This window comes from Spathaspora passalidarum (assembly GCF_000223485.1).
Source record: "Spathaspora passalidarum NRRL Y-27907 unplaced genomic scaffold SPAPAscaffold_4, whole genome shotgun sequence".
In the NCBI taxonomy this organism is placed as follows: Eukaryota; Fungi; Ascomycota; class Pichiomycetes; order Serinales; family Debaryomycetaceae; genus Spathaspora; species Spathaspora passalidarum.
In genome coordinates, this window is record NW_006767428.1 from 503,221 (window position 1) to 517,720 (window position 14,500).

General features: G+C 40.8%; 8 protein-coding genes across 8 annotated transcripts; 6 read left to right on the forward strand and 2 right to left on the reverse strand. All coding sequences in view use genetic code 12, as the record gives it.

The window, feature by feature from the left end:
- Positions 1-908: 908 nt before the first annotated feature.
- SPAPADRAFT_61195 (uncharacterized protein) lies at positions 909-1,699 on the forward strand (the record flags this gene model as incomplete). Its single annotated transcript, XM_007375328.1, has 1 exon — positions 909-1,699. One exon carries the CDS (start codon positions 1,221-1,223, stop codon positions 1,560-1,562), a length of 342 nt encoding a protein of 113 aa, XP_007375390.1.
- Positions 1,700-1,786: 87 nt separating this feature from the next.
- SPAPADRAFT_61198 (uncharacterized protein) lies at positions 1,787-2,880 on the forward strand (the record flags this gene model as incomplete). The annotated part of the gene is made up of 1 exon (XM_007375329.1): positions 1,787-2,880. The coding sequence occupies one exon, from the start codon at positions 2,277-2,279 to the stop codon at positions 2,784-2,786; it is 510 nt and encodes a 169-aa protein (XP_007375391.1).
- Positions 2,881-2,934: 54 nt separating this feature from the next.
- Positions 2,935-3,578, forward strand: SPAPADRAFT_61200 (uncharacterized protein; the record flags this gene model as incomplete). The annotated part of the gene is made up of 1 exon (XM_007375330.1): positions 2,935-3,578. One exon carries the CDS (start codon positions 2,960-2,962, stop codon positions 3,521-3,523), a length of 564 nt encoding a protein of 187 aa, XP_007375392.1.
- Positions 3,520-4,949, reverse strand: CAC2 (Cac2p; the record flags this gene model as incomplete). The annotated part of the gene is made up of 1 exon (XM_007375331.1): positions 3,520-4,949. A coding segment is annotated over one exon (649 nt), but the record flags the coding sequence as incomplete, so codon positions are not given.
- Positions 4,950-4,976: 27 nt separating this feature from the next.
- LAP4 (Lap4p) lies at positions 4,977-6,845 on the forward strand (the record flags this gene model as incomplete). The annotated part of the gene is made up of 1 exon (XM_007375332.1): positions 4,977-6,845. One exon carries the CDS (start codon positions 5,127-5,129, stop codon positions 6,648-6,650), a length of 1,524 nt encoding a protein of 507 aa, XP_007375394.1.
- A 678-nt stretch (positions 6,846-7,523) lies between these two features.
- On the forward strand, positions 7,524-9,178 carry MDJ1 (Mdj1p; the record flags this gene model as incomplete). Its single annotated transcript, XM_007375333.1, has 1 exon — positions 7,524-9,178. One exon carries the CDS (start codon positions 7,540-7,542, stop codon positions 8,962-8,964), a length of 1,425 nt encoding a protein of 474 aa, XP_007375395.1.
- Positions 9,179-9,896: 718 nt separating this feature from the next.
- On the reverse strand, positions 9,897-14,330 carry SPAPADRAFT_71614 (nucleoporin; the record flags this gene model as incomplete). Its single annotated transcript, XM_007375334.1, has 2 exons — positions 9,897-14,013; positions 14,225-14,330. 2 exons carry the CDS (start codon positions 14,328-14,330, stop codon positions 11,765-11,767), a joined length of 2,355 nt encoding a protein of 784 aa, XP_007375396.1.
- SPAPADRAFT_61205 (uncharacterized protein) lies at positions 9,936-13,260 on the forward strand (the record flags this gene model as incomplete). Its single annotated transcript, XM_007375335.1, has 1 exon — positions 9,936-13,260. The coding sequence occupies one exon, from the start codon at positions 10,034-10,036 to the stop codon at positions 11,732-11,734; it is 1,701 nt and encodes a 566-aa protein (XP_007375397.1).
- Positions 14,331-14,500: the final 170 nt, after the last annotated feature.

Genomic DNA, 14,500 nt, shown 5'->3' on the forward strand with positions numbered 1-14,500 from the left:
GCTAAATCGTATTGTTTCTTAAAAAAATAAACTAATTATTCCTATATGGGGTATATAACAATTGAAAATCATAAGCGGAGAGTATATACACGCAGATATTCACCAGTAGTGGCCAAATACTAGGTATACGCCAACCAGGTCGAACGTAAACAAGAATCGTGTTCGTTAAATAACGATCTTTCGATTCAAAAGTAAACAATGGTTTATCGGGTTAAAACTTCCGATATAGGTAAAGATATAAGTTCCTGAATGATCTCCCCGTCAAAATTTTGTTCACAACGGGAATGTGTGATTGCAAAAAAAATAACACGAATCTCCAAAACAAGGAAATCGACTAACTGATTTTCTGTACCTGCATACGACGCAGATCTACCAAAATGTCTAAAAGAAGTAAATCTGTAGAAAAGATCATATGAAGGTTTACACTCTGCTCTACATTAGGAACAAGATAATACAAAATGAGAATAAACAACCAGGAACATTCGGATAAGACACGCGTTTTATTGCTCTGTATTGCTTTAACCAATATAAAGTCACAAGAGTGTTATTTAACGAAAGACTTCCCGAGGAGCGGCGTGATTGTGACACTTGATGTGCTATTTTCTGAAACTTTCATTGTTTGCAGAGGAATTTTCTCCATTTTGTGTAGCATTGTTGTGCAACATTATACTGAAGACATATGATGTAATGTTTTGTTTTTTTTTTTCCTAGATTTTTTTTTCTGGTGAGTACATAATGAAAAGGGGCACCTGGTGTTATTTTTTCTGCGAGGCTTTGTTCAAAAATGCAGGTCGCATAATTAACACAAAAAAATAATTCAGGTACACCAATAGGAACAGAACCCGGTGTATCATATGAAATAGAGTAGATCTAACTCACATCGGGCTAGTTTGTGGAGCATGAGCTATCGAGACAACACTGGACATGTTAGAGTTGCTTATGATTGCTCACAACTAGACATATACCCAGTATACAAGGGTTGTGTTAACCCCCTTGAAAACATGACACATTAATAACAAAGAAAAAAATAATTTTATTAGCAACCAGTTTCAAACCAAAATTTTAAACAAAGCTACAGTGGGAATAATTAAACTTCTAAACAGAATGTTGACATGCAGCAGAAATCCATATATAAACTTTGGAAACTGTCCAGTTTTTTTTCTAAACTAAAACCTATTATCCCATTAACATCTTATTTTACACAACCACCTGTATTTAACATGACAGGGTTAGTTATTGACTCCTCAGCCACATCTATAAGCACAGCGTTACCAAGCACATATGCTACAGCAACTGCGTCATATTTCACTGACTTACGAAGGGCAACAGTGAATGGATACAAGCAAGAAAACCATGGTACTCTAGTTTCTGCAGGCCCATCACAAATAGTTGCCGTTGGCGACCTATCCAACAGTGCTATAGCCACTTCTTTAGAAACTGAAGATTTAACAACACCAACACCAACAGCACATAGCATGGCCACGACTACAGTAGCCAACTACAAGAGTTTGAAATATGCAATTTTACTTTCGGGTATTGGTGCGTTGACTTTGGTTCTTTAATGATATGTTTGCTTTTTATCAGGGTTAAGTCGGTTTTATGTTGGTTTATAGTTTAATGATTTCATTTCGTTTCTGGTTATATATATATACTCAGTCTAATATTTATTTGATAGTTTTTAATAGAGTGCTCATCTAGGACCCACCAATTGTAGTTGGCAAAATGTAAATAAAAAAAAAGTTTACTGTTTTTTTTTAGTGTGCTTCGCGGATTCGCGGTATGTGTCAAAGCAACATGCATCAAATATGAATTAAATGACCTCATTACTTCAGCTTACGAGGGTCTAGAAGGTCCATCATCCTATTATAGACATGACGCAAGACCAGATCATCTCCACATTCTATGAAATACCAGGTCAACACTTTCTCTTGGTATAATATATCCAGTTCTCGACCAAGAAAGAGGGTTCAAAAAAAAAGAAGCTTATTTCCGTATACAATCCATACTCGTAAATGAATACCAACCTTGACGATGATAATAAGATCCAGCGTACTACTCTAGATTAGCCCTTTCACCCATTCATCCATTCGTATCACTTGGTATGGATTGGAAAGACAACAGGATATATTTGCCACGTGACTTTCGGGTTACCCGCACTTCTGCTCCTCGGCCTCATTCCGCATAACTTGAATTTTAGAACCGGGCGGTATTTACCATCGCTATCTTGAATCAACATCCACACAACATCCAGACAACATCCACATAACCGTATAACAATGCCCCCTAGAAGCCACAGAGAGTCAGCATCTGAATCAGAACTGAGCCGTCACAACACAATACCTGGAGGTTCCACCCATGGTAACAGCACCAATGTTGGTAAATCCACACAAAAGGCCAAGAACCAAGCAGCTCAAGCAGCCCAGCAGAATTACCTTGCCCGCCACATAAATTCCAATGGGCCCCAGGATCGCGAGCCTATCCATCCTCTTGACTTTGAAGCATTTGATGACGCAGTATTGATGCGATATAACGAAAAGTATGGGTTGAATTTGCCCAGACCAGAAACCGTCAACTCTGATATTTTAAATAGTGAAATTGGGAAAAAGACCTTTTCTAAACGAAGCAAGAAGAGAGAAGCCAATGGAAGGATATCAAAGCCTGAGTTGGCTAACCATTTAAAGAGTCACTTTATGGCGTTGGGAAGCAAAGAGAATGAAATTATTACCGGGTTTTTGTATAAGGTGAAGCACCAAGACAATGATTTTAAGTTGACCTTTACTGGGTAATGGCCGAATTACTTTGTCTAATCGAGTCATGCTAGAATTACTTGTGCTTTTTCACATGTGTATATTATTTATCGTTCTAATGGCAACATCTACCAAAAAGTCAAACGAAAAAAAAAGCGTTGATTTTGTTTCTCTATTCTTATTCCACGCCATTCAAGTCGTAAAAACAGACCATGGACTACTCCACCATCATCTTCATAGCAACTCTAGCTATCGCGTTTCTTTTCTTAAGATGGTTGATCGCACCTATTCCACAAACTAACGAGTTTGATATTCCACCAACTGCATCAAGATCTACAGCCGCGACCACGTCAGCTAATGCATCCGCCACAACCACCACCAGTTCCCAGCGTAGAAATAGAAGACCAGTGACCGATTCAATGATCGAAGTTGTCCAAACTATCGCACCTGGCTTGACTCGTGAACAAATCAGGTACGATTTAGAAAATACCGGATCGGTAGAGTTGACAGTGGAAAGATATATGGAGTTGGGCGATTTGCCATTCCCACCAGGGTACACTCCTTCACCAGCTCCCCCAGCTGAACCGGAAACTGGCTCATCAAGTTCAAATTCAACAAAAGCAGTTTCTGGCAAGCCAGTTAATTTGTTGGAAAAGTATAATGTTGATGTTGATTCCGGGTACGAAGGTCAAACTCTTCTTCAAAGAAAACAACAGATGATTGCTAATGCGAGAAAGAGATTAGAAAAGCAGTTAAGAAATGAAATTGATTTATAGAATGTGCATTTATGTATATATGTATAATTATGATACAAGCGTTGGTGTTATCCTCTTTTTTTGTTTCTTAGGGAAGAATGTATCTATGGTGGGTTCCAGAGGAGCCGGTGCAGTCGCAGTCGCAGTCGCAGCCTCAGGAGCAGGCGAGCTTGGGACTGTTTTTGGTGTTGGAACATCTTCTATAATAACATTGGGCGCGTCTGCAAATGAAGCATCTCCCTGTACTGGCTGAGTCAACGGTATCGGCTCAATGTATCTCTCACCAAATATGCCTTGATCAAACTTGATAACCGAGCAGAATCCATCTGTCGAACAAACAACCAATCTCAGTCCTTGTACATCCCATCTCAAATCAGTAATAGTACTATAATGTAAGTTAGACACGTATCCCAACGGTTTAAATTCGTCCGTTGAATATACCACTATACTGTCTTGGGTAGCTACCGCAAACACCATGTGATACTCCAACTTAACTGCTCTACTCTCACCTTGGAACTTATAAGGATGGAATGCAACAGCTATTGCAGGCTTTGACAACCCGGCAATCTTCAACACCGGAGCATGTGCTATACTGGCTCTGGTATATACGTAAACCACATTGTTACTGTTATCGGACTCGCCTTCAATTCCTGCAGGTGTTATAAGAAGGCTTCCATCGGGACTGAAAGTCAACCGCCTAAAGAACGATTGGAGTGATTCTGGATGATAGAGATTGACTCCATTATATTTAGAAAACTTATGGAGTAATTTGATATCAGTTATGGCTGAATGTTTGCGAATAATTTTGTAGACATTAACAGACCGATCTGCTGATTGACTGACAATGTATTCATCAAGGGGGTCCCAGTAAACCCCTTGGATATAATGACTATGCAGTTTCAAGGACTGGATCAACTTCCCCGTGACTTTATCAGCATCGTTGCCTATGGACAATTGATACACTCTAACAGTATTGTCCATGGATCCACTGACTAAATATTTCCCGCACGGACTCCAACAAACATCCATAATTTCAGAAGTGCCCAGACGAAATTGGGCCACTACTTTCCAGCTTTCTTTAATATCGTCGTCGTCTTCATCTTCGTCAGCACCAAAGTCCTTGACAATTCCATCACACAATCGCCAAAGCATCAAGGTTCCATCATCACCTGCCAGAGCAAGCAAGGTTCCGTCAGGACTAAAACGAACCAAATTAACTGCCTGGGTATGTTTGCGAAGTGTACTGAGATATTCCACCGACTGGTTGTTGACTTCGCCTGATCCAGAATTGGTGGTTAGATTCCACATTCGGATATTGTTATCACCACCACCTGTGACTAATCTTGGAGTTGAGCCTGGTTGGAAGTCTATGGCATAGATTGGTTGATTGTCGTTATGCCAATGCACTGTGATTGTAGACGCTTCCATGGTTGCTTTGAAGAAAGTAGTGGGTTGTAAATATTGATAAAGTTGACTGGCAGTTTTTTGATAATATACGCGTCCTGTCAGGTGACCACGAGTCATGTGACATTTTGTGAATCCCTCCACCATTTTTCGCAATTTATGTGTGGGGGGATAACAATTTCAACTTATCTCATATGATAACCACCACCAGCAACCACCAATGCATTCAAGAAAACATAGCACAACGTCAATCAGTTCCATTGAAACTCCATCAGAGTCGGAATTCGCATCATCTCCTTTGTTACCTCCACCAGCTCCGCCAGCGCCCCATGACCGGTATCAAGACTACTATGATGCTTACGCCAGCCACTTTATGGAATTCTTGAACGAAAGCCCAACCACTTATCATGTGATTACTCACTTTAAGTCCCTTCTTGAGAACAATGGATTCACATTCATTCCTCAAACCGAAACTGTCGATGACCTCCCTCCTGGCTACTACTTCACTTCTCGTGATGATCAATGCTTGGTGGCATTCATAGTTGGAGGTAAGTGGAAACCAGAAAACGGTAGTTGTTTTGTTGGATGCCATGTTGATGCCCTAACTGTCAAGCTCAACCCACGAGGATCATTATCTGGTACTACAGAAGGATATGAAACTCTCGGCGTTGCACCTTATTCCGGAAGCTTGAACAAGCTTTGGCTTAATCGGGACTTGGGTCTTGCTGGGTCGATACTTGTTAGGCAATCCGATGGAAAGATTGTTCGGAAATTGATCAGTTCTTTCCCGCATCCAATTGGAACCATCCCTTCGCTAGCTCCTCATTTTGGTGAAGTTGATCAGTACAATAAACAAACAAAAATGGTTCCTGTGATGGGATACCTCTCCGAAGAAGAAGAAAAAGAACCTGCTAGCGAAGAAGAGAAAAATAGTAAATTTTATGGACGTCATTCATTAAGTTTGCTTCGATACATTTGCAAATTGGCAGATGTTCCAATATCATCAGTTGTAGATATTGACTTGCAATTAGATGACGTCCAACCAGCACAACGGGGTGGTTTATCCAACGAGTTCATATTTCTGCCGAGTCTCGACGATAGACTCTGTTCATACAGTGCCATCTACGGTCTTATTGAATTCAGTCAGAAATTCTATCAAAAACTCGATATATCGACATACGAAGGACTCGCTGGAGTATACCTCGCCAACAATGAAGAAATAGGTAGTGCCACGCGTACTGGTGCAGGTGGTGGATTACTCATTGATACTTTCAAATCGATAGTATCGAGCCGAAGCCATACCGTCACCGAATCATTGGCACAACTTACCACGAATACGGTTATAATCTCAAGTGATGTAACACATGCGCTCAATCCTAACTTCCAGTCAGTCTACCTTAAAAACCACGCACCATTTCCCAATACCGGGCCATGCATAAAGTTAGATTCCAACTTTCACGTACTTAGTGATTCACCATCTTATGTTTTTCTTCAGCAAATAATGACCCATTTACCGGGAATAAAGCTTCAGCAATTTCATATAAGAAACGATTCGCGATCAGGAGGAACAATCGGGCCAATCATGAGCAATGGGTGTCGTGGAATCAATGGTGCTAGGATTATTGTTGATGTAGGATTACCTATTTTAAGTATGCATAGCATTAGAGGAATGTGTGGGTATAAAGATGTGGGGATGGGTTGCAGATTCTTCAAAGCTGTGTTTGAGTTTTGGCAAGATTATTAAAGTGTGTGTTAATCGAGATTAATAAGACATGTACAATTGATTATTGGGACCACTAGCGTAAACTTATCTCTGTTTATACATACATACGACGCTCCTACTTTACGAACGAACCTTATGTTGTTAGAGACCATTGAGATAAACTGAATATCCAGTGGGAAATTAAACACCACGGCGCAAAGCTGAACACTCTGCGCCAACGCTGAATACTTTTCTGCAAATCTAAACACTCTTGCGCAAATCTGAATGGTCTGCGCGCAAACTGAACACTTATGCGTCATAATCGAACACTCGTGCGCCATACACAAACACTCGTGCGTCATACTCAAATACTCGTGCGTCATAAGCAAACACTCGTGTATTAAACCCCAAGATCTACGGAGGTCAGCTCAGAATACCAATTTTGAACAAAGCACAGGAAACACCATTGTCGCTGTTCTAACGGATACAGACTTAATACACCATCACATACTGCCTAAACTAAAAGGTACGGCCTGTAGCTTTGAATGCATGCTATTTATGTGTCAATTTAAAGAGGATCTTGTGGTTATCTGATCCGAATACTAAAAGCTTGCTAGGTGATTGATACACAGGTAAAAACAAACACCATGGGTAGATTAGCCTATGGTCAAAGCTTCATTGGTCTATAGAAACCGTGCTTTCCACTACTTGCAGAAACCCTAGGTTCCTAACCCGGGAATCACATGTTAGCCAACCCATTAAAATACATTTACCTGAACGCAGTCAAAGCAAGTGGTAGCACCATACAGTCATTCCAATGCACGTGACGCCTGTGAAATTTTTTTTTTTTTTTTTTTGACCCATTTAAATTTTTCTTCTGGAAATTTCTGTTGCAATAATCCTCATCCTAGTTTTATTCAATGATTCAATAATGAGACCAACGATAATTACTAGACTTAATAGACAATTCATCCGGTCATTCCATTCATCTAGACCATTACTTGCACTCAACTTCGATCCGTATGCTACTTTAGGGATATCTAAGCTGGCGGATCAAGCGGCAATTAAACGAGCCTATGTCGATCTTGTCAAGAAGTACCATCCTGATGTGAACAAAGAAAAGGATGCCGAGAAACGATTCCACAAGATTCAAGAATCGTATGAATTACTTAGAGACAAGGAAAAGCGTGCACAATACGATCAATTTGGTGCCCTGGCCTTTGATGCTAATGGTAATGCCAACCCTTATGCTGGTCAAGGTAATCCTTTTGGTGGATTTGGTGGGGGTCAAGGTGGGGCTCAGGGAAATCCATTTGCAGGAATGGGATTTGATTTTGAAGATTTGTTTAGAGGGGCATTTATGGGTGGCAGAGCTGGCCAAGGAGGTGCTCGTGGCGGCGCCCAATTTGTTACTGAACATGTTGGTGATAACATTGAAGTGTTGAAGTCAATTTCTTTCAAAGATGCCATCTTTGGAACAAAAGTTACCATAAATTACAAGGCGGTGGATACATGTAATACATGTTCCGGTGAAGGGTTAAAGAAGGGGGCTAAAAAGTCAACATGTCCTACATGTCATGGTTCAGGACAAACTACCCACATATTAGGTGGGTTCCAAATGTCTTCTACATGTAATACTTGTCAAGGAGCCGGTGTAACCATTGCCAAGAAGGATGAATGTGGCACTTGTCATGGTCAAGGTGTTCGTGAAGTTCCTAAATCAAGCTCTGTCGATTTACCAGCTGGTATTCAAGACGGCCTGCGTGTGCGTGTTCCAGGAGAAGGTGATGCACCATTCATCACCAAAGATGCATACAACCGTACCCGTAAAGGTGACTTGATTATCCGTGTCAATGTCCGTAAAGACCCTAAGTTCAAACGTAGTGGTAATGATTTAGTCATTGATGAAAACATCTTGATGACCACTGCCGCTTTAGGTGGGGAAATTATTGTTCCAACCTTGGATGGATCCAATGTTAGATTAAAGGTTAGACCAGGTGTTCAGAGCGGCAGAAAATTGAGTATTCCTAACTTGGGGGTACCAATCAATAGAAACATGGATAACAGGGGTAATTTGGATGTGATATTGAATGTCAAGACGTTAGTTCCAGAAACTGCCACCCAAACTGCATTATTAGAGGCATTGGCCGATGCATTTAATGACAAGACTGCCAAGAGAACTCATTTGAAACGGGCCGAAGATGAAGAAGCTCAAGATAAGGAAGACGCAGAAGCAGCAGCAGCAGCGGAAACTTTCGATGAGAAGGATTTACATCCTAACAAGTTAGATAGAATTGGCAAGTTCTTGGGCAAATTCTTCAACATGGAGCAACCAAAGGATAAAGATCAAAAGTAATTTTGTCTAGATGTATATAATTCTTGGACTCTAATGTAATTGTATCTTGTATATAAATAGTATAAATGGAAGAATTTAAATGGGGATTTCACATAGCCTTGGCTGCCGCCTTTCAATTTTGTACGTAAAGAGGAATTATAATTACAAGATCATTGAGGGAGGGTTGTACATGGTTACATTTTATGCTGGGCGACATTATCCAACATGAATCTGCAATAAACACACTAAAGTGTTGATGAATTTCACTCATCTCATTGTTTGCGGTTGTAGTTGAAGGAGGTGCATGTACGTCATAATGCAGCAGATGCACAAGAGGATCTTCAATTACACAACTGTTGTAAAGTGACGCACCTACAGTTTACGGCTATAGAGAAATCTAGACTGTGAAAGGAGCGCTTACTCCGCAAATTGCATCTACGCAGAGAATCACAACATAACTCCTGTGATAGATAAGAATCTGTACCTACGTTTGAATTGGGTATGAACCATGGCAAATGGGCATATATTCTTCCTGCATGCCACACCTCAATTTAGACGCGTCGTCTACACAGCGAAATATTTTTATGACTGTCGCGCAGTCTAATTAGCGAAAGGGGCCTGTCAACAAAAGAGCCAAAGAACAATGCACGACAAAGTATATAGCTTTGATCTTGGAGAAAACTCCATGAAAAAGCTAGGCAGATGCAAGTGTATGCCACTTGAGCAACATTAACAATCTAATCTAACGAAAATGGAATAATTACGCCTGGTTAGATGCCCCCTTGACATGAAATGAAAAAAAAAAAATTTAGCTTTGTTTAGTTGTGCGCTTTTTGGGGAAAAGCAAAACATGCTTCCCGCGTCTCGGTTATTTACGGTTTCATATTTTTTAATAATTTTATTACTCGAGCCACCTAAAGAAATAGTCGTTTCATATTCCATATAAACGATATAAATCCTCCTGTTTCTTTGTTCTACTTGACCTTCTCTTCATCCACTTCAATCATCCAAGATGATTAACGACGACTGCCTCGAAGAAATCTCATTATCGGAAACATTTGCGCATCCCCAGTTTATGCCGCGAAAACCAATGCCCTACGACAAATACACCATCCAAGTCAACCCACTCCCGGCAAATCTTACCCCATCTCAGCGGTTGAAACTCCGCAAGCTAAACATAAACCACACCATATCCTCCCAGTTTAACTCACTTCCTCGCCAGCTGGTTTATGTTGACACTAAAGACGAACTAATAGATCCCATGGATAGTCTTTTCAATATCCCCTGCCCTCGTTTCCTGACATGCACCGCATCGACAACATCCACAGCAGCATCAAGTGTATTCAGTTCCAGTGAGAGTCTTTCCTCAGATGACTGGGGAGAAGCAGACAACATGCAACTAGAGCTTGCATTCAAATCAGAATCGGCGAGAATATGCGATGAGTTCCTTGAACATAGCAAGATCCTTGCTGATTTCAAAAAGGTCAATGTTTCCATGCCAGCCTTGTCGAAACCAAGTTGCTCCTTACCTAGGCTTCCTCCTAAGTCGCCTTCATTGCCCGAGATACCGACCCGCCCTACACCTCCACAACAAACCAGATACCAAACTTATACACGCCCTACATGGCTTCCCCCTAAATCTACTCATGATAAACTTAAACACCAGCACCAGGCCGGAAATCTCATAAACCATGCTATTTCGGCTGAAGCCAAACTCCAACAGCGGAGATTGAAAACCATTGCCAAGTTGAACAAACAACGACAGAAAGATATTATATCAACCTGGGTTCCATATTTGGAAGCCAAGCTGACTTTGGACACTCAGTTGAAGAACATTGACGAGTGCATTTGGCGTGGTGTTGATGAGGAAGTTAGAGCCAAAGTATGGTGGAAGTCCCAACAACTTAAAAAGTCACAATATAATGACACTTTCTGCGATTATTACTTTCACGAAGTTGGGTTGATCCACGATAGGATTATCCAATCGCAACGTTTACAGCATGAGGTTGATATGTGTCAACGAAATCCAAACCATCAGAAACTGATACAACGACTTCTGAAGTTGAACCATGGCCTCAAGACAGAACTCAACTGCAGTATCCACAACTATACCCTTACACAATGGACTACCATCTTCCAAACCATCTCCAAGAAATTGGAACACCTTTACCCCGAGATACACCTCCCTATTGACAAAGTTACCCAGGTCATTGTTGCCTTCATGCTTTATTGGCACCATCAAACTAGCTGTGACCTTTCCACCCTCGCTGCCATTTCTGGCTTACCCAACTTGGCAGCAATTTTGCATCGAACGTACAAGGGCAGCATGTACAAAACATTAATTACTCTTTGTCACATCTTCCAAATGAAGTTACCCAACATGATGTTGTCCTATCTTACGGCTGCACCAGAAAATCAACCAATAATCGCCAGCTCGATATCAGACTACATCCATTATGAATATGAGTTGACATTCAAGGACCAGTTGGATCGGGTGTATACTCATTTCAAAGTCCGGAATGTTGAACCATTAGCATACTTGCCCACCTTGGTGGCAGGTCTATGCACCAATTTGTTTTCATTTGACTTGTCGAGCCACATCCTTGATATCGTCTTGCTTAGTGAAAACAATGAACAATTCATAATCCAATTGGTTCTCGGATACATGAAGAAAATCCAGCATAAATTATTTGGAACAGACCAAGAGATTTTGCATACTTTACTTGGTGATAATGGAGTTAACGTCGGTTACGAATATGAATTTATAGATACGATTAAAATGATTAAATAAACATTTTTCTGCACTTTATATAATTATACATTATTGAACATCAGTAATGGCTTTTAAAAGGTCACTTCCATCAGCAGGGGTCTTGACTTTAACCACAAACGTCACAAACTTACCAGCAGCATCAACGGTAGGAATTCTAACCAAGGATCCATTACCCATGCTCTCATACTTGATACCCTTGGCAATAGCAGTGTTTAACAACACACGTAATCCACCATCTGCACGTATTAAAATTCTTGACTTTTGAGTTTCCTTGTGTTTCAACACTTTCAAGTCTCCCACACCTTTGTTGATATATGGGTTTTCAGTGTTGGAGGTGTCCAACTCCATCAACTTACATCTCTTGGTGTAAAGGGCTATTTCATCCTCTTCACCAGTGGAAACGTGCTCCATCTTTTCAGATGATAATTGAGCAACTGGCGTGAAATCTCCCCCGGTTTCTTCTTCAGGAACTTTATCATCGTCACCTCCTTCAGTTGCTGTACCTGCAGATGAACTGGTGGTTGCTGCTGCTGCTGCTGCTGCTCCTCCAAATGGACTGCCGTTTTTAGATGGGTTAAAGGCAAAGTTAAACAATGGCTTCTGAGTGGTTTCGCTAGATTCCTGTTTGTCCTCGGTAGGTTTAGCAAATGCAGAACTAGCACCTCCGAAATTGAATTTTGGAGCTTCACCACCAAAAGAGACAGCTGGCTTAGCACCGAATGAAAACGCTGCTGGCTTTTCTTCCTTATTCTCGGTGGTTGATCCAAACAATGGTTTAGCTTCGCTCAGGGATCCAAATGAAAATGCAGCAGCCTTGTTGTCTTTAGTTTCACTAGGTGCGGCAGACGTTGAGCCAAACAAAAATGCTGGTTTGTCAGCTGGTTTGTCATTAGCAGCAGGTGCAGATGAACCAAATGAAAACGGCTTAGCTTCACTGTTTGGCTTGAATGAAAATGAAGGTTTATCTGTGGTTTGACTTGATCCGAATGAAAGTCCTGGCTTATCTTCCTTCTTTTCTGATGGAGTGAATGAGAAAGCAGGTTTGTCATCTTTCTTTTCGGAAGTTTGTCCAAATGCAAATGCCGGCTTGTCGTCCTTCTTTTCGGCAGTTTGTCCAAATGAGAATGCCGGTTTGTCGTCCTTCTTTTCGGCAGTTTGTCCAAATGTAAATGCTGGTTTATCATCACTCTTTTGTGCACTAGATCCGAATGAGAAAGCAGGTTTATCATTTGCCGGTTCAGGTTTGGAAGGTGCAACTTCTTTGTTTGCAGTTGCGCCAAATGAGAAAGCGGGCTTCTCCTTGTCAGCATTGTCAGACTTTCCTAATTTGAACACACTATCTACAATAGGCTTATTAAATTGGAAAGTAGGACCCTTAATGACAACTTCATCGTCGGAATCATCGGAATCAGGAGCATTGATTTTGGCCAACTTCTTTGGATCGAAAGTAAATGGAGAATTCTTAGTTGAGGGTTTGGCACTCAATGTGAATTGAGGACCTTGTACCTTGATTTCAGGCTTGGATGTCTCCATATTGTCGTCTTCTGAATCTGAATCTGACTCTGGCTCTGAATCAATGTCTATTACTTCGTTGGAGGTTTTCTTAGGAGCAGGTTCTTGTGGTTTAGTTTCTGGTTCCTTCAGTGGGAATACAAATTTCGGAACCAGAGTTGCATCTGCTGGTTTAGATGCACCTGCGGAGAATGTAAATGGTTTGCTGGTTTCTGTTTTTGGTTCAAATTGGAATGATGTGGTAGTTGGGGCAGTGAATTGTCCAGCAGTAGAAGGGGTTGGTTTAGGTTGGGATGAAAACAAGCTAGAAGATTCTCCGGCAACAGGCGTGTGTGTTTTCTTGAATGCAAACGGGTTTGCTGGTGCATCAGCAGTTGCTTGTGGTTTAGGCGCAGGCACCAGACTGACACCTTCAGTAATAGATTTGTAATACTTGATGTACTTTTCTGCAATTGGTGTATAATCCACTATGGAATTAGGCAAGTTCTTTTGGTTGATTGCATTGACAAATTGTTCATTCAATGCTCTAATTTTTGCATTCTTGTCATTGGAAGAAGTAGTATCAGTCTTGGTAAATCCAAAGGTATTACCTGGTATATTACCGGCAGATGCACCAAACCCCTTGAATCCAATATTATTCAGTATACTAGAGTCTATTCTTCGCTTAGGCTTCAATATTTTTCTCGTAGCCAACACTTCATCGGATGCCTTCATGGCCAATGTTGGTATATCGTCATGATCACCGGCCTCGTGATCCTTTTCGAAATCATCACGAGTGATTTGTTCTCCAGCTCCTCTCTTTGCCATTGTCTGAAGATGTATTGTATGGTAGGGCCAGCCAAAGTATCAACAACTTGAGTGTGAGAGAGTGTGTGTGTATACTCGTGACCAACAAACCAATAATTTAGTGCATTGCTTTGAAGACGTAAACAAACCATTAGGGTTGCGGCCCTAGAATTGCATCCAATCACGTGCACGTCCATTTGGGACATTTACCTTTTTCCCATACATCGGAAAATGGTGTGTCATGTGACTTGTTAGTATAGTTGAAGAATGGGTGTAATCTGCATATAAACAAACGAGGGAGAAAAAAAATTTTCATAGTTAACAATTTTTACTATGGCAATGGGCACACAGTACAGCGAAAAAAAAAAATTAACCAACTTTATTATAATACACTTTTAACTCTTCTTCTTCTTCTTTTCTCTTTTCTTGTTATTAGTAAGAATCGTCAATTAAAAGTATGTTCATATAGTGAAAGAACGTGTGATA